General features: G+C 46.8%; 1 protein-coding gene across 1 annotated transcript in view; it reads left to right on the forward strand.

Moving 5' to 3' along the window:
* The window catches only part of CYB561 (cytochrome b561), a 273087-nt gene extending 253502 nt beyond the window's left edge, over positions 1–19585 (forward strand). The window contains exon 6 of the mRNA XM_086923823.1: positions 11925–19585. Within this exon, the coding sequence (XP_086779949.1) occupies positions 11925–12117 (193 nt within the window). The 3' untranslated portion in view covers positions 12118–19585. The remainder of the gene's footprint in view (positions 1–11924) is intronic.
* Positions 19586–25273: the final 5688 nt, after the last annotated feature.

Here is a 25273-nt window from a genome sequence, read left to right on the forward strand (position 1 = left end):
AGCCATGGTTTTTAAAACAGCCCAAACAACCTTCTCCACAGCCCTCACCTCCCTATACAACTTTTCATATGCAACAGCAATAATTCCACATTCATGGAAAGGATCCATCCTGTTCCCAATTCACAAGAAAGAAGACCACTCAAACCCCGCAAACTATAGGCTAGTGGCCCTCCTGGATGTACAAGCCAAAGCTTTTGCTGAATTACTACTGAGAGATCTAGAGGAATGGGTAACTAACAACGATCTACTCCCATTCTACCAGGCTGGCTTCAGGAAAAACAGTGCAACAACAGACAACATCATGGCTCTGGCCTACCTCTCAAAACGTGCTGTGAAAGTCAGGCAGCCGCCACTGTTTTGCTGTTTCATCGACTACAGCACAGCTTTTGACAGAGTTGATAGGGGCAAACTTTGGAGAAAAATGTCATCCTGGGGGGGCACCTTCTAAGCTACTGAAGGCCATCATGTCCCTTCACGAGGAGACTTGGGTACAAGTCAAGATAAGCCCCACAGCTCTATCGACAAAAGTGGAAACCGACAGCGGACTGAAGCAGGATTGCGTCCTTGCCCCCTTCTATTCCATCGTTATACATCAGACATGGGGGCAGCCCTGAAAGAGGCAAGTTTAGTTCCACCGATACTGGGCAAGGCGAGACTGGCAATCCTACAGTACGCAGATGACACAGTAGTCATGGACCACACAAGGGAGGTCTCCAAAGAGCCCTTAAAGAGCTGGGGAAGAACAACAAGGAAAATCACATCAAAGTTAATCAAGGTAAAACAAAGATAATGATATTTGGCAGATACCCGCACAAAAAACAAGCGGTTTGGAAGATTGGAGACCAGCAAATTGGGACCACAGTAGCCTACAACTACCTCAGCGTTTAGCTAAATGATAGGGCAACATCAGCAGCTCACACAAAACATCTAACTGCGAAAATCAACAGAGTAATTTTTTCAATAAAGCGACTGAGCCAATGACTGACCAGCCACACAGCCGAACCCATGCTAAAGGTCCTCAGGGCAAAACTAATTCCAGCCATCAACTACGGACAACTGGCATTTCCAGGAGCTTTAGACAAACTCATAGCTGCAGCGCAGGTAAAGCCCACAAGATCGTGCTGCAAACACCCAGGAATGCTAGAAACACGAGATTACGGCTGGAACTAGGGCTTGCCAGACCGGAACTGGCCCTCCAGGGAGACTTAATAAAGTATTACATTGGAGTCCTTAAAGCACCCCACAACTCTCTAAAACATCACTTGGCAACAATCGTCAAAGAAGAGGTCTCCCCCTGGCACACCAAGCTGGACAAAGCAATAGAGACATTAAATATAGATTGAAACAGTCTTCCCCTAATAGAAATCCCGCATAAGGCCTGGTTGAACACCATGAGACGGCAAGTCTGCTCCGTTTCCTATGAAAAAGATCTAACCGCACTCCGAAGTAACAACCATACGAAGGCATTGGACGAATCTTACATCCTGGGGAAAGTCCAACCATACCTAACGGAAGCAATAGGGCCCAGGCCCGCAAGAAAATTCTGTTCACAAGGCTTACGGTCCTCAGAATTTGAGACTTTAATCCAGAATGGGCACGATCAGATGAAACCGTTTCATGTCTCCTATGTAACTACCAACGGGAATCTTGGCTACATTTATTGTGTTGTTGTCCGAAACTCATTAATGAACAACAGAGGCTTCTCCGTCCCATCCTAAAAGCCCGTGGTATCAGATCTTGCAAGGAGGCATCAGATTGGTGCTTCTCGGAAACAAAAACACACCATCTTGCAAGAGTAGCAAAATTTATTTTTCAAATCGGACAAGCTCTAGGTGCTATAGAACAAAAAAGATGGTCTGGTCTCAAGCTCTCAAAATCAGAGTTGAGAAACGCGCCAACTAATGGCTTCCCTCAAACACCAAGGGGCAAAGAAGAGCCTACTTACCACTGAAAGGTCCATGCAACACAAGATTGACTGTTGAATGTGTTTTTTTTGGCTTGTTTTTTTTCTCACAGTAGGTACTGGGAGGGGAGTGGAAAGAGTGGAGGGGTGGAAAAGGTAGTTGGGGTTCAAAATTTTTTTTTTTTTACTGTAATGATTTTAATTAATCGAACGGTTTAATAAATCAATCAATGTTTCAAGCACAGGCTCCCAGAATGCTGTGCGGCCAATCCTGAAGTTGTTCTCATAGGAGAGCAGCTCCAGGATTGGCCTTAGCGCCCTCTATCAGCGCTCCAGGACAGATTGGGAGTCTGTTTGTTCTTTCTCCAACCACAGCAATTGTAGCAGGGGTTGGAGAGAAGTTCACTGCGCATGATGGTTTGGCCGGCGTGAGACAGCGGGCCAAACCATCATGCGCAGTGAGGGGAGCACACTACCACTCCCCTCAGTGCCATAACTCTCCATGCCCCATTCCCAACACTCAGCAGGAAAGGAGAAATAAATTGTGTTGTTTTTTTTCTCCTTTTCTGAGGTTTTTGGGAGGGCGGCGCTCCTCCACCATAGCAGATGAGCCACCACTGATCAGACCACCTTTGCCAGTGCTTGAAATGAAAACATAGAAGTGCAGGTACTCTGTATCAAAGTACCTGCTTGATCCTGAGAAGTGCCGGTATCTTCAATTAAAAGCACTACATCTCTTTTGAGAAGTCCAGGTACTCTCTCCCTCTCAAAATAAAAAAAAAGTGACGGCACTCAGTACCGCCCCATTTATAGCACTGACCTTTGTTGGTTTCAGAAGCCCTTACAGCCACATGCTGGAAACTGAGGCTGGGTACTGTTACTCCGTGCTGGCAGATGCAGGAAATGAAATGTTCTTTGCTGGAATAGTAACTAGCAGGCTGGCGATGGAATCCTGCTGGCTCTGTATTTTAGTTAACAGTTGTGTGGCATTGTGTTCAACTGCGGAAAATCAGTCTTAAATGTATCAAATCTACTGCCTCTTCATTTGGGTTGTCCTGCGCTGTTAACTGTAGATATTCCCAAATATGTGGAAATGTAATGTTACGGATTGGAATTACAGCTGTGACTTATTTTTCAAGATTAAAATTTCCCTCAAAAAGAATCCCAAAGTTTCTCCCACCTGCATTGCCTCTTAGTAGGATTACGGTACGCGCTTTGTTAATCAATCCGCACAAGCTTGTCACTAGATTGTATGCGCTGACTCTGGCAGCCTAATCTGTGGGTACTGAGCGGGCGTGTTGTGCTTGGGTTGCAGATTTAGTTGACAGACCGTCACCAGAACAATGACAATACTGCTGTAATCAACCCCAACTATCGACTTCGACTGATACATTTTAAGTTTTTACACAGACTGTATTGCACCCCTGCAGCACTTCACAAAATGGGTTTGGTGGAGGATGCAAGATGTATGAGATGCTCCGCTTCTGACACGGCCTTTGTACACTTGGCCTCCTGTTGTCCGAAAATTGCGAATATCTGAAAGAGACACGTTAGTGATAGATTCCTTACCTTAGGTAATATCCCCAGGCGTCAGACTGGATCCGTAAATTTTTGCGTAGCAATACCCCTGCGCGTCGGTAGGCGTCATCCGCGGCTCCGCGTCCGTCGTCGGCGTCGTTAGCGCCGGAATGACGTGGTCGGAGTACTTAGACGCCGCCCATGCACGCTGACGTCAATTCTTCTTTTTTCCGCGCCAGCTAGCGCAGATCCGGAGAAGCTCTACCCCTAGTCATTTTTGGAATAAACTTTTTGATCCTTTTGATCATTTCTCTCCTCGAGTCTTCGACTCTAACGGTGCCGGTAGGGATGCCCGGGTTCAAACCCTGCTTGAAGTGCGACCGACTGATGTCGGTTACTGACCCCCATCGCCGGTGCCTTAAGTGTTTAGGCCTCGACCACGACGACCGCACCTGCTCCGACTGCCGGGCCCTGACGTCTAAAGCTAGGCGGGAGCGGTCCCACAAGCTACTCGAGCTCCGGCAGTCGGCCCGGCGCCGTTCCAGGTCCCGGTCCCACGGGAGGTCGAGGGACTGGTCGTGGGGTCGGAGTCATCGCAGCTCCGGGAGTGGTCATCGGTCGTCAGGATCAAAGTCCTCAGGTAAGAGGCATGATAGGTCGGAGAGACGTCATCGCTCCTCCGACCCACCCCGACACTCGCACAATGCGGCCGGGGGTTCGGGTGACCCCACCCACGCGGCTCTGACGGAGTCGCAAGCGTCGCCGCCTGCCCCACACCTTCGGGTCCTTGGCACGGCGCGTCGCCGCAGGAGATCGAGCGGTACCCCATGGCCATGAGGTCCCTCCCCCCTCAGTCGGGTTCTGCGGCGACTGCGGGCCCGACGGCCCCAACTGGAGGCCCTAGCGGGTCGGGTGCTTCGGCCCCGACGCCGCCGGCGACTTCGGTCCCGGCGCCGCAGGACCTCAACGGATCCGCTTCCGGATCCGGGTCGTCGCTGGTCGACCTCACGCCCTCACTGGCCCTGCTGTTGTTGCCCCCAGCACCCACTGTGGACGCCGTCCCAATGTTCCCTTCGGTCCGACTCTGGCGCTGGAACGGCGCCGCTGGGCGCCGCTTCCGACGTCCTTTGCAGATTTTTATTTCCATGAGGAGGCCCCGTCTGTTGCACCTGTTTTACAGGAGACGGGTGACGAGGGTGACTGGGAGGGGTCTGAGGACCCTCTGGCACTGGAGTGCCAGTCTCAAGAGGACTGGACATATGAGCTTGGGGAGGCCAGAGGTATTGACACTTCGCCAGACACTGGATTTGTCTCCCCTCCCACTGTGGCTTCGGAGGAGGGGGCTGCTTATAGTGTAGTGTTGATGAGGGCGGCCAAGGCCTTAAACCTTGAGCTTCCCGTCGCGGCCGTGAGGACTAACCTCCTCACTGAGGTACTCAAACAGCAGGCAAGCTCCAGTGAGCCTCTACTGCCGTTCAATGAGGCCTTGTGTGACGTTCTTGTGGGCACTTGGTCCAAGCCCGCCACAGGCCACCCGGGGATAGGAACGTGGCCAGACGCTACCGCCCGGCCTCGGGCGACCCTTGCTTTTTGTCCACCCACCCTACCCCCGAGAGCCTGGTTATCCAGGCCTCTACTTCCCAGACCGCATTCCTGACGGCTCCGCTCGATCGGGAAACCAAGAGATATGAACAATTTGGGAAGAAAGTGTTCTTGTCCCTGAGTTTGGGGCTGCGGTCTGTCAATACCGCGTGTCTCTTGGGCCGCTACACCCACACCCTGTGGGACACGGTCGTGGACGTGCTGCCACAATGTCCAGAGGAGGTCCGGGCTAAACTCGCTCAAGCCCTTGTGAAGGGCCGAGATGCAGCGCGATATTCCATCCGGTGTGGGCTGGATACCACGGACTCACTGGGCAGGGCGATGGCAACGACGGTGGCGGTTTGACGCCACGCCTGGTTGAGGTCTGCCAACTTTTCGGCCGATGTTCAGGCCACACTTCTGGACATGCCGTTCGATGGCCGTCGTCTTTTTGGCGACAAGGCAGACCATGCGCTTGAGCGTTTTAAGGACTCCAGGGCTACGGCCAAGTCCTTGGGCCTCTCGGCCACACGCCAGCAAACGGGTGCCTTTCGCTCCTTTCGTGGCCACGGAAGGGGCGCCCCCACACGTGCTGCCAGCCACGCACCGCAGAATGTTCAACAGCGCGGTGGCGGCAGTGGAAACTGCCGTGGCGGCGATTTGGGACAACGGCGAGGCCAGTCCAAATCTCCCTCCCCAGCACCTGCCTCAAAACCTTCCTAGTCCGAGTTTTCAGGCCCATGTGACGCCAGTGGGGGGCAGGGTTCGCCATCACCTCTCCCACTGGCGCACTGTCACATCGGACAGGTGTGTGCTGCAGATCGTCCGAAGGGGCTACTCCCTCCCCTTCGAGGCGACCCCTCCAGCCATGCCAACGCAATTCCACCGCATGTCGGGGGATCACTTGCAACTTCTGCAAGAGGAAGTCACGGCCCTCTTGGCCAAGGGGGCCATCGAGCGCATTCCTGGGTGGGCCAGAAGTAGGGTGTGGTTGTTACTCCCACTACTTTCTGGTACCCAAGAAGGGCAAAGGGGGCCTACGCCCTATTTTGGACCTACGGAACGTCAACGGCTTCCTCCGGAAGGAGAAGTTCAAGATGCTGACTTTGGCTCAGGTCTTAGCTGCCCTGGACTCTGGAGACTGGCTAGTAGCGTTGGACTTGCAGGACGCTTATTTTCATCTCCCCGTCCTGCCGGCCCACCGGTGTTACCTGCGGTTCATGGTAGGCCACGAGCACTTTCAGTTTACCGTGCTCCCCTTCGGCCTTACCAGCGCCCCACGGAAGTTCACGAAGGTGATGGCAGTGGTTGCAGCTCATCTGCGCAGGTTAGGGGTGTCAGTCTTCCCCTACCTCGACGACTGGTTGTTGAAGGCGGGCTCGCCCCAGACAGTCGTCAAGCCACCTCCAGACTACGGCCGACCTCCTGCACTTGCTGGGGTTCTCCATCAACGTGCCTTAGCCGCACCTGTGTCCCTCTCAGAAGCTCCTCTTCATCGGAGCGGTTCTAGACTCGGCACGGTTTCGGGTTTATCCTCCCGAACAGCGGGTTCGGGATATTCAGGCTCTGATTCCGATCTTCCAGCCTTTATAACGAGTCTCGGTCAGGTTGACGCTGCGGCTTCTGGGGCTGATGACCTCCTGCATCCTTCTGGTGCATCACGCCCGGTGGCGGATGCGGGCTCTGCAGTGGGACCTGAAGTTTCAGTGGGCCCAGCATCAGGGCAACTTGTCCGATCATGTCTTGATCTCGGAGGGCACTGCGAGACAGTTGCAGTGGTGGCTCACGGACCACGATTGGGTCAGTGGCAGATCCCTCTCCCTACCCCACCCGGAGCACGTGGTTGTGACGGACACGTCCCTCCAGGGCTGGGGAGGCCACATGGGAGAGGCGGAGATTAGAGGCCTCTGGTCTCCGGCGGAGTCCCGGCTCCATATCAACCTTTTGAAGCTGCGGGTGATCCGACTAGCACTGAAGGACTGTCCGGGGGAGTGTAGTGCAGGTGTTCACGGACAACACCACCGCCATGTGGTACTGCAACAAACAGGGCGGGGTGGGGTCGTGGACCCTATGCCAGGAGGCTCTCCGCCTCTGGCAGTGGCTGGAACATCAGGGCGTGACCCTGGTGGTTCAACACCTGGCAGGTTCTCTGAATGCCAGGGCGGACGAACTCAGCCGTCGGTGCATGATGGATCACGAATGGCGTCTGAACTCGGACGTGGCGCAAGGCCTCTTTCAGCAATGGGGAGAGCCTTGGTTAGATCTATTCGCCACAGAAGAGAACGCGCAATGTCATCAGTTCTGCGCATTGGAATTTCCAAGGCGGCACTCGTTCGGAGACGCTTTTCGTCGCAAGTGGAGTTGCAGTCTATTGTACGCCTTTCCGCCTATACCACTTCTGCCCAGAGTGCTGAAGAAGATCAGGCGCGACCGGGCCCAGGTTATTCCTGTGGCTCCGGACTGGGCACGAATATACTGGTATCCCGAGCTACTCAGCATGTCAGTCGATCCCCGATTCATCTGCCTCTTCGGGAGGACCTTCTGTCGCAGCAGCAGGGGACGGTTCTGCACCCGAACCTGTCCAGTCTCCACCTACAAGCTTGGAGATTGAGCGGCGGCAGTTGAGGCCATTTGACTTGCCTCCCGAAGTCTGTGATGCCATTCTGGCAGCCAGGCGTCCCTCCACAAAGTCGGTATACGCCTGCAGGTGGAACAGATTTATGGCATGGTGCACAGCAAAGGCTGTGGATCCTCTCTCTGCCCCTCTCTCTGAGGTTCTCCTCTTCCTTCTTTCTCTTGCCCAGCAGGGCCTGCTCTGAGCACTCTCAAGGGCTACCTTTCTGCCCTTTCCGCCTTCCTGAGGCTACCTGTTCAGCCTTCTTGTTCAAGTCCCCCATTGTCAACAGATTCTTGAACGGCATCACTCATATGTTCCCTCCTGTTCCCTTCGTGATGCCCCAGTGGGACTTGAATATTGTCCTTACTTATCTAATGTGTGCTCCCTTTGAGCCGCTCCATAACTGTCCTCTCCGTCTTCTTACTTTTAAGACTGCTTTCCTGGTGGCCATCACCTCTGCCAGGAGAGTGAGTGAGCTCCAGGCTCTTTCTTCTACACCTCCTTTCCTCTCTGTCCATCCGGACAAGGTAGTGTTGCGGACGAGACCCTCTTTCCTGCCCAAGGTTGTCACGGCCTTCCATATCGGGCAGTCCATTACCTTGCCCACCTTCTTTCCACCTCCGCATCCCTCGAAAGAGGAAGAGAGGCTCCACCGTCTGGACCCAAAACGTGCGCTCTCTTATTATCTGGATCGCACACGCCAGTTCCGGGTGGATGACCAACTCTTTGTTGGTTACGTGGGCGCGAAGAAGGGAAAGGCGGTACACAAGCGGACCTTCTCGCGGTGGATCATCTTGTGTATCCAGGCATGCTACTCCTTGGCTAAAAAGGAGCCCCCGGTTGGATTGTGGGCTCATTCTACTCGGGCCACGGCGACTACAACTGCCCTGGGCCGGGGAGTGCCCTTGCAGGACATTTGCCAGGCAGCTATGTGGGCCTCGCTGCACACCTTTGCAAGACACTACTACCTGGACAGCCAAGTCCGGAGGGATGGCTTCTTTGGCCGTTCCGTCCTCCAGGACTTTCTGGTGTGATTATTGGTTCGCAGACCCACCACCGGGGTTGGTATTGCTGGGGTATCTATTCTAAGGTAAGGAATCTATCACTAATGTGTCTCTTTCAGATGCACAAGTTACTACTTGTGTAACAATATATCTGTAAGAGACATTAGTTAGTGATAGATTCCTTACCGACCCACCCATCCTCCCCGTTCTGTGAACCGATATCTAGGGTTAAGGTCTTCCCCTTTCAGGGTCCTAGTTTCTTGGCACCAGTGTTGGTTCTATCATGGCTCTGCGTATCTGGCGCGGAAAAGCTGTGTATCAGAACTGACGTCAGCGCGCATGGGCGGTGTCTAAGTACTCCGACGACGTCATTCTGGCGCTAACTACGCCGACGACGGACGCGGAGCCGCGGATGACGCCTACCGACGCGCAGGGGTATTGCTACGCAAAAATTTCCGGATCCAGTCTGACGCCTGGGGATATTATCTAAGGTAAGGAATCTATCACTACCTAATGTCTCTTACAGATATATCGTTACACAAGTAGTAACTTGTGCTTCTGGCAAGATGTTTACAGAACTATCAGCGCCATCACCTCTAACACCCTAATACCTGATCCGCTTACATGCCTTCTGGGACCTGTCAAGAACATCCCCGACACTGACCGTAGACTGGTTGCGATGCTCCTTGCGCTAGCCAGATGCAGGGTGGTGATTCACTGGGGCCGCAAGCCGGCACCATATGTAAACAAGCATTGGCACAGCCAATAGGTCTCGCCTTTGGGACCTTATAAGTGTTTCGTTATGCAGCACAATATGCTTGGTGAAACATCATCAACTGTTGCATGGCTAAGCACTTATAAGGTCCCAAAGACAAGACCTATTGGCTATGCCAAAGCTTGTTCTAATGGGCATGATCATGTATGCCTGACCTGTGGTAGGTCTACTGAAACTGGGGCACGTTATGTTCTTTTGCCTAAGGTATCGATTGGCTAGGTCAAAATGGCATATGGAGACCTTGAGAATGTTCCAAACTGACCCTAGCCAGCATATTGTATTTGCAGTGTCAAAATATTTGTTAGCAATATGGTGTTTTAGGAAGAAGTCCATCTAATCTGCTTCAGTTAACCGCAACACTTACGGCTACAAATAGCAATAACAATTTTAAAGAGGCACACACACTTTAATTCCAAAAGATAAAGGGCTTGGTCCCAATATTTTATCATTAATTTTTCGAAAAATAATATTTATATTGCGTGTTTGGGTATGCATGGGATATTTACTTTTAAATCACCTATTTGAGTGTTACTACCCACACATCACCAATCACATGTGGACAATCACTGTGTGAAGTTGTGTCAATCTAATTTTTAAAGACCTTTTAACATTCTTAACGTTTTAACGAATATGGAGAAGGATAATAAACTCATTTTACTTATGGATTTTAATGAAAGATTTTGCATTTGGATTGCTTTTATTTGTTTTCTATCTTTTATGGTGCAATGAAGAAATAAAGCTACTGCTTAATTCACGCCGAAAAATACCTTATATTGGTACAGTCTTTTCTACACAGGAAATAGAGCCTGACCTAGAAACACTGCCGTCTGAAAATATATATCCTGCAGCTTTAGGCACCATCATCCTGTTGTGCATCCCTTAGGTTTAGACATTGTGTGCTCTCGGGTTCTGCCTTTGTACACAGAATTGCTCAGACTGTTTGACTATGAGGAAGCAAGTATTCTTGGTATGCAAGACGAAAACTGGATTAAGGAAGGTGAATATTTAGTGATCCAAGAGTGAGAGCTTCATTGAAAGAGCCTGCAAAGAATAAGATACAATTAGCAGCACAAAATCATGCAGGATTTGTTTTCTCCCTGTGAACCGCAAGTACTCGCCCTCCCACTAACTTAGAGTCACACTTACTGGAGCTCCCTTGTAGGCACCAAAAATGTCAGTCCTTTCTCAAGACTGCTGAATACTGTTGGTAACTATGTAAGTAGGTTGGCCATCAAGTGTTTGAAGTCCCAAAGCAGAATTTAAAAAAAAATTAAACAAGAGCAATGGTAACACCTATGGCTCTCCTCTTAGAATCCAAGTGCTAAGTTATTGCCAATGGTGGCATTTTAGGAAAAGACGTAAGATAACAAAAAATAAAGGAAACTGTTTTCTAAAGCTATCTTGATGCTTTCATATTGAATTCAATTTTTCCCAATTGCTATCAAAAGTGTGTTTACTTTTCAGATTTCAAGCAGGAAACTGAAAATCACTGTAAACATGGTTGAGCTTAAAAATAGGGAACTCGCTGCGTAGGCGAGACTTAACAACGCCTTTGATTGCTTCTCAATTGTTCATTTTCCAGCTGATCTCCCACTCCTCTCCAGCATTTATGGGGTGCTGAATCACCCCAGCCCATATATTTCTTTCATTTGTCTAGAGGTGGAGAACTTGTTTCAAAATGTTAAATATGATCTTTAGGGAGACAGCGCAACATCTTGCGCCATCTAGTGGATGTAATCAGGTAAACTGAAAAATGTTTGAAATCTATAAAGTATATGTTGCCTCATGAGTGAGGGCCACTAAAACAAGCATTGGCCGTAAAAGTAACATGGCTCACTGAGAACATCAAAGCTGACAAGGAGGGGGATGGGGAGAAGGGAGGGGGGAGCGAGCAGAGGAGCCATTAGAACAAGGCTTAATGAGATAAGAAAGGCAGATGGCGGCTGTGCGCGTTCACGCGCACATGCGCGCAAGCTTTAGGCCACGGAAAGCTTGTGGGTAGCACTTTGAAAAGCCCCTTACTAGAAGTCGAGCAGCAGCGCATGTGCTGCTCTAGGCTGGACCTAAAAAAACTGGCTGGCGGATACGGCACACTGCCAGTCTCACCTGAGTGAGTACTGAAATTGATTTCCCCTAGCTGGCAGGCCACATGACATCTGCCCTCGCCCACCTCCTGCCCCCCACCGGTAGCCTATCTCCAACAGATAAACAAGGCTGACAAATCCTCTGACCACCCCCCAGACCCTGTAGCTGAAAACGAATAGATTAATGATGACTGCCGTCGACATAGTTTAGATGCGATGATGCAACTAATGTATAAGCCAATTCTATGTCACTTCTGTGCCCAGTTCATGGTTGGGCTACCTTACGTTCTGCACACTTTGATATCATTCAAATGTTTAAATTTGTGTCCCTGCTTACACAAAGTAATTGAATGCTTAATATGTAATGTGTTTTATTCTCAATAAAGTTCATAATATTTTTTTTTTTTAAAGCTTTGTTAATCAATGTGTTCTTCTCTTGTAGAAACAGCTACTCCCAGCTTCCGGTGGAGGGTGTCTTAGCTAATGCACTGGGGCTACTTCTGTTGGCTTTCGGCGTCACCATTGGATACATTGTGACACGCGATGAGTGGAAACGCCCACCGCTGCCTGAAGAGCAATCGCTCTCCATGGACTTCAAGACCCTCACCGAGGGCGATAGCCCTAGTGAACAGTGATGGCGCAAACATAACTATGGAGGCCTCTGCGGGAGCCTTCCCATTCTGTGTGCTTCTATGTGCAGCATTTTTTTAATTAACCACATGGGGAGAGAATTGTGGAGGTTCCGGGATAAACACCTCCCGGCACATGTGATTCAATGGAGTATGATTGCAAAGCCAAATGTATGCATAGTTCATGTCTTGTCAGTGGCCTTGTCAGCATCGTTTTATATCCCAGGAATCAATGGCTAATAGCATTTTGGTTTCAGCAGATGGGAGTCACTTTCCTAAACGAAATATTTACCCTGGACAATTCTTGATATCAGTTACCAATAGCCTACCACCCTTCTAGGCGTCTAGGGACACTACTCAATGTTCCTCTTCCTAAAAAAACTCTGTAATATCTTTATCCTTCAGACTCTTACATTTTAATGGGCCATGTCCTCATTTATATTCACTGTATAAGTTCTTTCAGGACTTTCTAGTTCTTGAAAGCAATGTCCAGCCACCGCTCCCTCTGGGTGTTGCTCCGCCTAGGGAAAACAGCACAGCACTGATAATCCTTACCATTGGATTCTCCTAATGCTTTAGTCTGCCAATTGCAGACACTGTACTGATGAGTTCCAGCAGAGAGCAGGTGAAGTGATGGAGTTAAGAGGACTTGCTGGGCACTGCTCTACTGACCACTTACTGTAGGCATGCGCCGCTTGGTAGACGAAGAAGGAAGGAGCAGCCACAAACAAGGAGGTGGTGAGTGGTAGCAGGATCGCCATCTGTGGTGAGTGGTAGCAGGATCGCAACGCAATCTTGCTTAGAGGAGCACCATCCTCGGAAGATAGCACAGCAGGCTAGTGCAACAGCACCATTCAGCCATGTGTCACAAGAACATACACGCTGCTGTCTCCCAGGAGGCTGGTGACCTCCAGGCGACGGTGTCATGGACTCTAAATGTAACGCGGCACTCGTTAGCATCACTGTAAGAAAGAGTAACTCAGGAGAACTGAGCATCAGGGACTCTATTCCACCACACTGAGCGCTGACATAAAGAATGCAAAGTCAGTGGTTCTTGATGTTTCATATCCCTGGCTTCATCAACAAGAAGAGAGACAACATCAGCAGAGTAAGAAGATACAGAGTGCAGAGACTGCTGCCGCCAGACCTGTGACAACTGAGCGGCTGTGAGCAGGCCCAGGGGTGGGGCTTGAGATCACCAGCCCATGATGTGTGGTTTGCTTCCTGTGATGGCTGTGACTTGAGGAGTGTCACAGCCCTGTCCCAGGAGTGCAGAGCTGACGCCAGCATACTAGCCTGGACACACGTCACATGCCAAGAGCATGGATTGGAATCGTTCAACTAGCACGAATTATTGGTTTTATGTCAATAACATAAAAACGTTTTGCACATCTTCCAAATTCACGAAGCACTATCTATATATACCTGCTTCTGTCGGGGCATGATCGCATGGGAGCACAAAGCAGTAGTGTGTGCTCTGACCTGGCGCTTCACTGCTGTTAGTTGGCACCCGCTGACCACCGTACTCGCACTCCGTTGTCTTGGCACTAGGTGCGGGCACTAAAACAACCTTAGGACTCGGGTCAGAGGTAGTCTATTCCAGGCCCCTTCTATATTGCACTAGCATTGTGCAAATGTAGCGCTTCTGAATCTTAGCGTGCAAGAGCACACAATTATAGTTAATGTTTTTGCAATGGCAGGTCATTTTCAAATCGCAGTGTGTACTATATGATGCAAAGTATATTTTGCTCTTTTTCTGCCATCATTTTCTTGTGCCGGTGACACCATTAGTTAATAACTTTGCCTTGCAAAATGCACTATCAATGAAAGAAGTGCCCACAAAAGTGCATGTAGGGGCATCGGTGTGCTTGGTAAGACAGAGTGTGTGGACCGTGTTACAAGCTGCCCTTGCAGCCGACTCCACGCGCGCGCGCAGCCCTGCACGTCCGCTCAGCGGTGCTCCTCTGAAAGACTCCCGCACAAACTGCCACCTGTCACGGCGCTCTTAAGCCGATATGTTAGTGTTTTACGAAATACCAAAAAGATTATTTTTTTAATGATGTTATTACGGACACCTCTGTATTCTTATGGTGTCGTGTCTTTTTGTGCGCTTGACGATGTAACTCTTCTTTCTGTGAATCGCTGGTTGCTGGTGAGGTCACTGCCCTCGTCTCGCCAGAGAGCAAAGTACGCCACGTTTTCTGATAGAAAAGATTGTCATCTGCGTCTCTTTTAATGGAGACGGACAGTGGATAATGGGCCAACTGCGACGCACAGTGGTGAAAAGGAGAATACCGCCTCAGAATACGACGGCCTGCGCAGGCAGGGCCGTAATCCCAGTGCAATCACTCTCTTTGTATTTTTTAATCTACGGGGTTGAAATGCTAAAAGCGGCTGGTCTCGAAGTATGTGTATGTGAAGGCTTAAATACTGCTTTCTGGTAAACGCCCTCCCAGCCATAACTGGAGCAGCGTGCCTTGGGTTGAGCCCTCACAGCTACAATATCCCACTGTGATCATTTTTATTATTATTAATCGAAATGCCATTTGTGCGTCTCTTCCCTTTCCGGTTTATTTTGGTGGGAGCGGCTTTTTGTGGCATATTTTTCATCTTCAATCAACCCTCTTCCCACCCCTTCAGCTGGAGAAACGCCTAGGCCGTCATTACCTTTGACACAGTGTCGGAGTGATGTCCATCTCACATCTGTTGTCAGCGGTGGTTTTGTCATTTAAGGCCAGATGTAGGTAATTCCGATTTACCGACTCTTAAATACCGACTCATACCGAATCGGTATTTAAGAGTCGCTAAATTGGAAGGAGGCAGATGTATGTAAAAAATTACCGATTCTGTAAGAGTCGATATTTACCGATTCTGTAAATACCGAATCTGTATTTCCCATTGATTCCTACGGGCCTTGAAGCCCATAGGAATCAATGTGAAATACAGATTCGGTATTTACAGAATCAGTAAATACCGAATCCTGGCAGGGGGAACGGGGTGTCACTTTGGCACCCTGTAGCACCCCAAATGCAGGCTTGTGTGCCATGTGGCAAACATACATGCCCTAAGGGCATGTCTGTGTGTCACATGGCATAGGTGTACATGCACAGATGTAAATCCATATGTAGGTGGCACAGTTTGCAGTGCCACAGGCCCGTAGGATTTCTTATTTTACCACCCAATAGGATTGGGTGGTAAAATAAGAAATCCTACGGGCCTGTGGCACTGCAAACTGTGCCACCTACATATGGATTTACAGAATCGGTATATTTACCGATTCTGTAAAATACCGAAGTGGTAAATTCTGACCCACCTACATCTCAAAAGCCAAATACCGGTCGGTAACGGCCGAAATCGGCCGTTACCGACCGGTATTTGGCTACCTACATCTGGCCCTTAGTTCGCCAACGCCGTGAAAAAAATCCACAGTTTGATCTATAATTCTTCCCATGAGCAACAGACATCAGCATGCTGCTGTGCGCACCTGATCGCAGCATTCCTTCGGGCTGTACGTGGTAATTCATGACCTAGTCGTTCTCGGTGATTTTACTGTACCGCCCGCCTCAAAGCAGGAGGTTCTCGGTTTTCTGCACCCGACGCACCCCCAGCTCTGCAAGTTTAATGTAAGAAATCAACAAACGCAGCAGCCCCTTTCCAATCCCCCTGACAGCACCGTTTATCAAACAATCTTAAGACAGGGTGGCTGCTTAAATACCAGAAAGCTGCAACAGTCTTTTTACATGAACAGTTTCGTTACTCCAGAAGTTATTTTACAACATTTGGTTTTTGGTGTAAATTAATATTTGCTGTAGTGGTCCGTTCAACGTCCTCCAACGAACATGCCAAATGCCTCCAGGTTGTTTGGTGTCTGGTTTTGCCAATATTTGGCCATTTTCTTTAAAAACGAGTCAAATTCAGTCTGTTTCCTTAGGAAATGTTGATGGACAGTGATTGTATTTATATAGTGCTTACTAACCCTTACAAGGCGTTGAAGCTCTTGATGAGGTTTGGGATGAGTCAAAGGAGGGATAGGTGAGGGAAGAATTTCGAAGGGTTGTTTGAGAGATCATAGTATTAACATTAGGCTTGAAGTGGTCCAAGAAGTTAGAGAGGAGGGAAGAGTCTAAAAAGGGTTATTTTGGAGATCACAGTAGCAGAATGAGGTACTTGTCGAGCCATGCTGCAGATCTGCAGGTGGATTTCAGGCAGATTTATAAGTGAGGTCAACACATGACTTACCTTTTTTCTCCTTACCATTCACCAGCTTATCTTTGACTGTGTGCTTAGAGTCATTGCCATGCTGAAAGTGAGCTCCTCACTAGTTTCTGCTTTCTCGCAGCGTGTGACAGGTTTGCCTAAATAACTTCTATACTTTGCTACTGTTATTTATATTCCAGTTGATACTGCAAATTATACTAGCCGTGACGAGCAGGGACATCCCTGTCGTGTGATGCTGCCTGCCATAAACATGTTTCACAGTTCAGACTCTTCATGGGATGATGTGCCGTGTTGCAGTTGTGCCAAACGTATGCTTTACATTAAGGGCAGGTAGTTCATTTCAGCTTCATCTGACCAGAAAATATTTTACCACGTGCTGCAGAATCTCTCAAGAGTGTTTTTTGCGTATACAAAATTAGATTAATGTTGTTTTTTCTGTGCAATGGGGTCCTTCTCACCTTACTGGCTTACAAGCAAGATGTGTGTACTACTTGGGATATTCGTATCCAGGACACTCTGTGTGACAGAGTTTAGCCATAAATGTTTTTATCTCCTTCAAAGTTACCACTGGCATTTGGTCTCTCGGGTCAGTGGCCGTGCTCAGCCATCTAGTGTGAAGGGGCGGCCTGATCTTGGTGTGGTCTTGCGGGTGCCTTGCACCTTCCACCTTCCACTTCACCTTCGTCTGCCTTCCCATGACCAATGGGGTATTCAAGTGGGTTGATGTTTTTTATGCAAATCCCTCTCCTTGCATTTCCACAGACTTGTTTCAAACTGAATTTACATTCTGTTTGGTACTCCTGGTTGAGCTTGTGTCTCAGCTGGGAGATGTGTAGGTGCCAAAAAACAGAAACTGGTTTAATGGCTTCTGGGTATAGACTTTCTGTACGTCCCGAAACTCCCTAATTGGAAACATCGCAGAAACAAGAATAATGCCAAAAACTAAAAGAACATGTCGAACGACAGCAACCCAGTCCAAAAACCCTGCATTTTTGTAACCAACCTGAACTCCTTCCCAAATCATATACACAAAACAGCCTTTTCTTCTCCCTCAAAATATGACCCAAGAAAATCCAAGAAGAAATTCAGTGAAAGGCACACAAGGTACATGGAGATGTTTCTGCTTCTGCAAGAAATAACAGTTGTGGAGAATTGTTATGTTCATGCAGCTCCATTACATGGCTTCCTGGTTCAGATGCCTGTGACGTAATCTTAATTTGCACCACATGGTGACTTCCGGAGTGTTCCATAGATGCGCATCCATGTTGCCGAAGGTGCAGACCACCTGGTCGGATGCAAACCCCTCTTGGAGATGTGAACAGTATGGGTTCCTCAATGCTGTCTATTGCAGTATTGTTTGGACAGAGCTTACATGGAGTCAAGTAACATCCTGCATTCCCACACACGGGTGCTATATATGGAGTGGCACACAATCCAATATCCCTCTCTGTTGGAGGACAGAGTCTTCATTTCATCATCATATTCATGGTCTTGTTTGCACCGTTGTCTTCATTTTGCGAGCCAGCAGACATATTCAGCTAAAGACATGAGGTTCAACTGAATTATATCCTTCCTTTTAGGAAGAACTGAAACAAACACTGGACCTTCTTAACTGTACATGCACTTTGTGATCCATTCGATTCTTTGCTATCATTGGTCGCCAAAATCAGCGTAGTTGTGAGCTCTTAGTGTTTCAACCTTGGGGTCTACAGAATAACCTTGGATCTCCTCATAAACCTGCAGGTCATGTCCTTGACATCAGCAGCTCTTTCTTCCTTCTGCCTAGTGAAAGCATAAAACGAGTTCACCCAAACCCTGCAACACAGAAGTGTCATTTCCATCTTGCGTCTCGCTACACATTGGCTTCTGGACACTCACGAGTGACCTATTTAAATGCTCCCGACAGTCCACAGAAGATTTCGGAATCCTTGCTTTCAAGTTCTTCTTGCATGTAATTCACCATGCGGAATTACATTTTAGGACAGGAAAAGGAACTGCAGAACTCAATAACAAGCCAGAGCCATAGTCTGACGTACTATCTACAACTGCACTGAGAGGATGTTGCTCTATACTCAGACACTCCTGCCACAATGCTGTTAGATCCGGCCCAATGACGGGTAGCTATCTGCATCAGTGGAGCACTTTATGGACTCAGTGTAGCAGAACAATAACCAGCATTCAGGTTGGATACTTTTTCGACTTCTAAAATATTACTTGATTATAAATGCTCATACCTTGTTTAAATACCACACCCATCTTAGCTGAGACCTTAACTCACTTTACAAAAATGTCAGAAATACAAATACAACTGGATATAATTTATTTACCTTATTGACTGGGTAACCTGGCTGATAGTTGACTCTTCATTATTGTAGTTTTAGAGATGTTACTGCCAGTGCCTTCGAAGATCTATTTCAACAGGATTAAGTATCATTGTATCAACAAGTAAAGAGCTGATACCATTTCACGGTTGCTTACCCTAAGGTCTTACCACATCTTAGCTAAAGCTTGGTGGGTAGAGATGGTGTGGCAGGTTATGGGTAGTGTATGGCAGAATGTGGGGGGATTTTCAGAGTCTTGCGGTGCTGTTAACTGGCTTTTCCCTCACCATCGTTATCCCCAAACTGCAAAGTCTGAGAGGAAGCCTGTGTCCTGTAGATAGAGATGGGCGTCTCTTTAGAAACTGCTAGCTAGCTCCCTAACAAGTCTGCCTTAAAATACTGCATAGTGAGGTGCCTCTTGCACGGAAAAGGGAGATCGATCTCACAGCCAGACCATTTGCAATACATTGTCTCTTCTGTTTCTCAGTAAATGTCTTTGTTTTATACCACGTCCAATCCTATTTATATATTGCCACTTCCTACTGATACCAACATCTGAGTTACAAACGTAGTAACAGATTAGAGCGGATGTAAAAAACATACCAGGACAAGATAAACATAACCAAGACAACAAATGAGAACACTGCTCCTTAGACACTCCTTGTCCCACCCATCTCTTGCACCTAAGAATCATACAGGAAAATATAAATGTGTAAAATGTGCCTAAAAATTAGCATGTTAACATTAACTTCTCAAACAGGATTGGCTTTATGATGATAACAGTGGTTACATTTTATGTGGTGTTTCTTATGTGTCAACTGTTGCTGTATTAAATTATTATTTGTGTAAATGCTTTATACAGTGTATGTTTTGTCTGCCCATGGGTCATCTTGATATGCGATTCTCTAATAAACACTTGCAGCAGTGCAGCCGGTGATCTTTGGATTCTCTGCGATGATGGTGGAATCACTATCTTATGTACAAAACTCAAGTCGCCAAGAGTCACAGCCTACTCATTGTTTTTGATTGTGCCTGACACATCACATTCATTCCCTGGTCTATGTTCCCCTGTGCCTTGTGGTAGTCAACACACCTCTGGAACTTTATGTTCTGTTTGTTCAATGTTTAGGAATGTTGACTGCATCATGTTGTGGTAGGGATATGCAGGTATGTGTGTTTGTGAGGTTGTGAGATGCTGTGTGGCAATGCTCTAGATGATATCTAGACTTCTAGTATTATCAGATTGCTAGAAGATTAGTCAGTAGAGGTTGTGGGTTGAAGAGGGATGTTGCGAATATGGAGCTGTATTGACCATCCAAACTCTTCAAGACTGTTGTGCATTCCTAGAAGGCAAACTGGATACTCAGGTCTCTAGCACGTGTCCGCATTGGAGAAGGGGCCACTTCTCGTAGGCACGTATTAAGCAGCAGGTGAACCCTCTAAGCCACATCACCCTTTGATCTAGGCAAAGCCCAAATACCGCGGACAAGCGGGAGGCCATGCATACTGCATGATCTTCATGACCTCTGGCACTTTGGTAGCAACTACACCCTGCACCACAATTAGAAGCACTGCAGACACAGCTGACTGATCATAGACCACATACAACTAGTCCCATCACACCTTGCGGAGAGAGAAGTGAAGCGGGAACAAATGCAAGGGAGAAATGTGCTAGAACAGCCCCCACCCTAAAGCAACCTAACCCCCACCTACTCCCACTTCTTGATGTTGTAGATTAGAAAGCTAATACCTGTAAATACCGAACGCAGTCTGTTTAGCCCTCTGGTAAGAAAAGCTTGATTGACGTCAGCTCCAGCAAACTGATATGAAGTTCTCTATGTTCCTGCCCAAAAGCCGCTCAATCGGGTACCCTACATTTTTGTTCCTGCTACAGTTAATGCTTCATCTGTCACCAGCTGAACCTGACAATCTAAGAAAGAAAAGTACATTTCTGTCCCGCTTTTAGCAAGATGGATCTTTGGAAACAATTGACCTCAAATCTAAGAGGGCAATGGCATTCAGCTTCCCTAGGTGTGGAGACCATAAAGTCCTTAAAGCAACTGCACAGTCGCCCCTAAGACACCAACAGAATACAGCAAGTCATAAGTAGGATCAAATAGGTAAACTATGCCACCTAAATACACTTCTGTAGTGCAAACATCAGAATCATCTCCTTTATGTTTCGAACCCTTTTCACTTATGTAAACGTCTTACTCGGAGAAGGGTCGATCATTGCCTCCAGTAAACACCATCTTTGTGGTTGGGGGATAAGTTTTGATTTTGAGATGCTCGGGGGAAAAAATCAGCTCCTGCAACAGAACCGACCACCCCTGTATGAGGCTGCCATCCCAATATGGCCATATTTTTACGCCTACATCTTCGGCTGTGCCATCCCCACACAAACTCCTTTCTGAACACTTAGGTGATTAGTGACATGAATCCAAAAAGAATATTCCTTTGCTGAAAATACGTTACTTTTACCATAAAATACAGGTGTTTTACAGGTGTTTTCTTTGAGTTACAGGAACTGCAAAATTAAACTCCATGCATAATCAATTAAACCAGCAGGTCTCTATATCTTCGTGCCACCCTCACAAAACCAACAAAATTCAGACTAGTCTGAATAGCATTCAATGCCTGCTGTCTGCATCTTAGGCAAGTGGTCAACCGCCTTTCCAGCCAATTGTCAAAGGCAGAGGTCCATTACCAGAGGCCTTCTTTGCCAGAGTGTATATTGTACTCTCTACCGGAGCTGGAAAAGCATTAGCCTTTGTTCTCGCATTTGCAGCATGATCCCCCAGAGACACCACCACTGACCAGCAAGATAAGTTGGATCACCGAGAAATGCTGTACAGAGAGTAAAGTGAAAATGGCTTCAGAAGACTTGCAGTGAGGGGGCTGTACGGAGCTGGAAGTTGTTCCATGTCTTGGCAATCAAAAAGTGAATATGCAGGATTAATGTGACACACATTCTGTTTATACTATTACGTTCTGCTGTGTGATATGTGAATATATTACAATATTTACTTTGAACACTAACTGCTTCATTTTACATTAGCTTGTTATCGATTTCTAAGAATTTCTAGAAGGCTGACAACTATTGTGTACAAAAGAACCAATCTTTTAGAATGGAAATAATTGAAAGGGCATTGGGCCACTTCCTGTTAATTGTTTTTGCTAAGAGTTTTTAAAAATTAGATTACAGAAGTCGAGCACAGAAAGGGGAGTATAGATGGGAATTTTCAAAGCAGACGATACTGGAACATGCAGCATAGAATCATATCTCCAGTCCCAAATAAAGGGTACTGGATGGGGGCATTCAGACTTTGCTCGCTGATTTATCGGTTCAGCTGGCCCCGTGAGACAAGAATAGGAGACCTTGCAACTGCATTGAACATAAGAACTATTGTTCAAACAGGTATGCAGGTGTGTACCATTTCTGAAATTCATGGACTTCACAAATGCATTAAAAACAACCAGATGGGGCTGCATATCGGTCAGATCCACATACAGCACACCAAGTTGCCCATTCAATGACAACCTCTACCTCGTTGAGGCTGTCCTGTTCCGATGCTGGAGGCTCTGGAAATTTGTCAGGAAACTCAAGATGCTAATGTAATTGACATTATCTATGAGAGCAGAAGCAAATACATCCCAGAACCTTATCTAACAATGAAAGCCCTCTTAGTTGCTTCAGTGTTTCCACATTCACAATGACTTTAAATCTAGAATGGCACTCAACAGACCTTCTCAGCATCCTTTTATTGACAGGTAACCCTATTGCATTCTTACAATCTGATAGTGATAGAGCCAGATTTCTGAAGAATGAAATACGTTTACCAAGGCTTTTTCTGAGAGAACTATATAGGTTTAATACGGAACCTAAACAATGCCATTTCAGAAGTTTGTCACAAAGAATTTGAAAGAAAAATGAAGATTTGATCTAATTTACAGCAATTAAATTAAACACTACATGAGGATGTATTTTTTTGTGATTCCTATTTGCCTTGCCCAGATACTCTGTAGGACAAAATGTATGAGCTGGATGAATTGAATATTAATTGAGATTATTGGCAGACTTTTGATACACTTATAAAGTATTTGTAATTATGATTCAGGCAGCGTTGGACTTCAAAATTGATTTGTGTAGATGGTGTGTAATCTTAAAGAAATAGTTATGTGTATGCACCATGACAGGCACGGAAATTTAGTTCTGACCGAGTTGCAGAAGTTGTAAGATTCTGGCACTATTTTCTAGAAAGCCCTTGTTACAAAGTAACATTATACTAATTAATTGGTGGATGAAGTTATAAGCCATTGCAATGTCTTCCCACAGGCTAGGTCCACTCTTTATAATGGGGTGAGGTGGGCTGGGCTTGAATGAACCGGGGTCCGAACCCACTGAACAATACAGAGATGGCTAAATGGCCGCATTGGAGAGATCAGTAAGACAGATTGCATAAAGTATTTCTCAGGAAAATTATGCCAATTTTGTTATTCACTTTGCTCCAGTGAGAAGAAGTTGATGATGAATCCAAATAGCCAGTCCCTCACACTAAGTTCTCCCCACAAGGATTCATTGCAATTACCCCAACGATTGAAAATGCACGTGAGCAAATATTCATATGACCATCTGAAGCAGCGGAAATGCTTCCAACAAATGCAGGAATCACCATTTCTTCTAAAGCTCCTACTCCATTATGTAAACAAGGAGAACATGAAAACATTTCGCTCCTTGTGTAGAAAAATATCAAAATAAAAGCTAACATTGCATTTATTTTTAATGTAACCCAAACTATTACCCCTGATAATCCTGAAGATAAGTGTTTCAGAAATTCTTGAGTAGGGGAAATCCCTTCTAGTTCCATTATAATGACTACCAGACAGTTTAGAAAAAAATAGCGAAGCAGATTGGGCTTTTAGGCACCTCTCTCAAACGAAAAATGAAGATATCAAACTCGTGGATAACATTTGGAGTTCTGGTGCCATTTTCGCACAACACTGATATAAAAAATATTTGGCAATACTAAGTCCATCAGAAAAATGAATCCACGTTGCATTCGAAAATTTCAGATTTACTCACAGATTCCCTTGGGAAGGACATGCAATTCTTTTTTTTTTTAAGAAACGCGGCATTGTTTATTGCACAAGGCCAAAATATATATGAAACATTGGCAATCCCTAATGTAGCATTAGGTATGATTGACAGGTGAAAGCTGAAAATGTATATAAGAATGCAAATTGTTCCTAACTCTCGTGTAGGAAAGTTTAAATTCTATTAAGGACATGGAGGAGAGTGTTATGCGTATTCTCCCTTTGCTTTATTATAATAGCAGCCTTTTTCAAAAGACAACTTCTTTTAACTTTCATCTTAAAAGGAAAAAACGACCAATCCCAAGAGTCTCTGAGAATGTAGCAACAAAAACAACCAATCCCAGTTAAATAGTAGTCCACGGCGATAACGAATTAGGCTACACTTGAGCCTTTAACCGTCCTCTCTCAGCTCTGATCCCCCTCTTTCTTCGCTCAAGTTAAACCTTAGCCACTTCCTCATTGGTCCAGTTTAGTACCATCCAGTTATAGAAATAAAAGAGACGGATTAGGCCGAATCATTGCATCAGGATTACCCATAGACAGTAATTTCATGTAGAACATTGTCAACAATCCTTTAAAATAAACACAACATGTGTATACATCATACATACGTAGTGCTTATTCCCTAGGGTGGGTTCCAGTTAGAGAGAAACCCTCTCCCTGGGTGGGATAATCCTCACCTTTGTGTTCTAAATAGAATTTAGACTTTCCTACACAAGAGTTAGGAAAAATTGTCATTCTATGTCAGGACCGGAGGCGAGGATTATGCTGGTTCTAAGCTTGCTCACCACCAATTGAGTCATATCCAGCACTAGCTTGAAGTAAAATCTCTTAAAAGTTGAATCTGAGGACCAACCGGTGGCATACATAATGTCCTTTAATCTCGCCTCAAGGGAGAATGCCTTAGAAGCCATTGCTCCTCTGGCGGAATCGCCCCCAAACGTGGTCAGATCAATGCCACTTCCTGCATGACCCATCATACCCACTGTGCAATTGTGGGAGAATAGACTGCAGAATGCAGCTTCTTAAGTGCGATCAGAAGTTGTGGGGTAAGGGTAGAATTCTTCCGACATTTGCTCGTATGCTTTGAGGCACTGAATCACATAGTGCTTTGGGGAGTCTGGAAAGGTTGGATACTCAATGGTTCTGGTTTTGGTTCTTCTAGAAACCGTGAAGGACACTCCAAAAGGGGAAAAAATTATACCTGTTATATCGAGGGCCTGGAAATTGGATACCTTTCTGCATGAGACTAGATATAGCAACATCGCCAGCTTGGTGAAGAGCTCTTTAAGAGACAGGAACCTGTTTGGCTGCAAGAGAAATAGGTTGAGAACCTGGTTGACATCTCAAAGCACCGAGTATCTTGGAGATGGCAGCTGGGATTGTCTGATTCCCCGAAGAAGTCTACATACGAAAGCATGTTCTCCCACTGGAGCTCTGTCTACCGGAATATGATCAGCAGAGATTGCAGAGCTGAAGGTGTTGATGCACCAATTAGCCAAACCCTCTGTGGCTAATTCTGCAAAAAA

Source organism: Lissotriton vulgaris, chromosome 5 (assembly GCF_964263255.1).
Source record: "Lissotriton vulgaris chromosome 5, aLisVul1.2, whole genome shotgun sequence".
Taxonomy (NCBI): Eukaryota; Metazoa; Chordata; class Amphibia; order Caudata; family Salamandridae; genus Lissotriton; species Lissotriton vulgaris.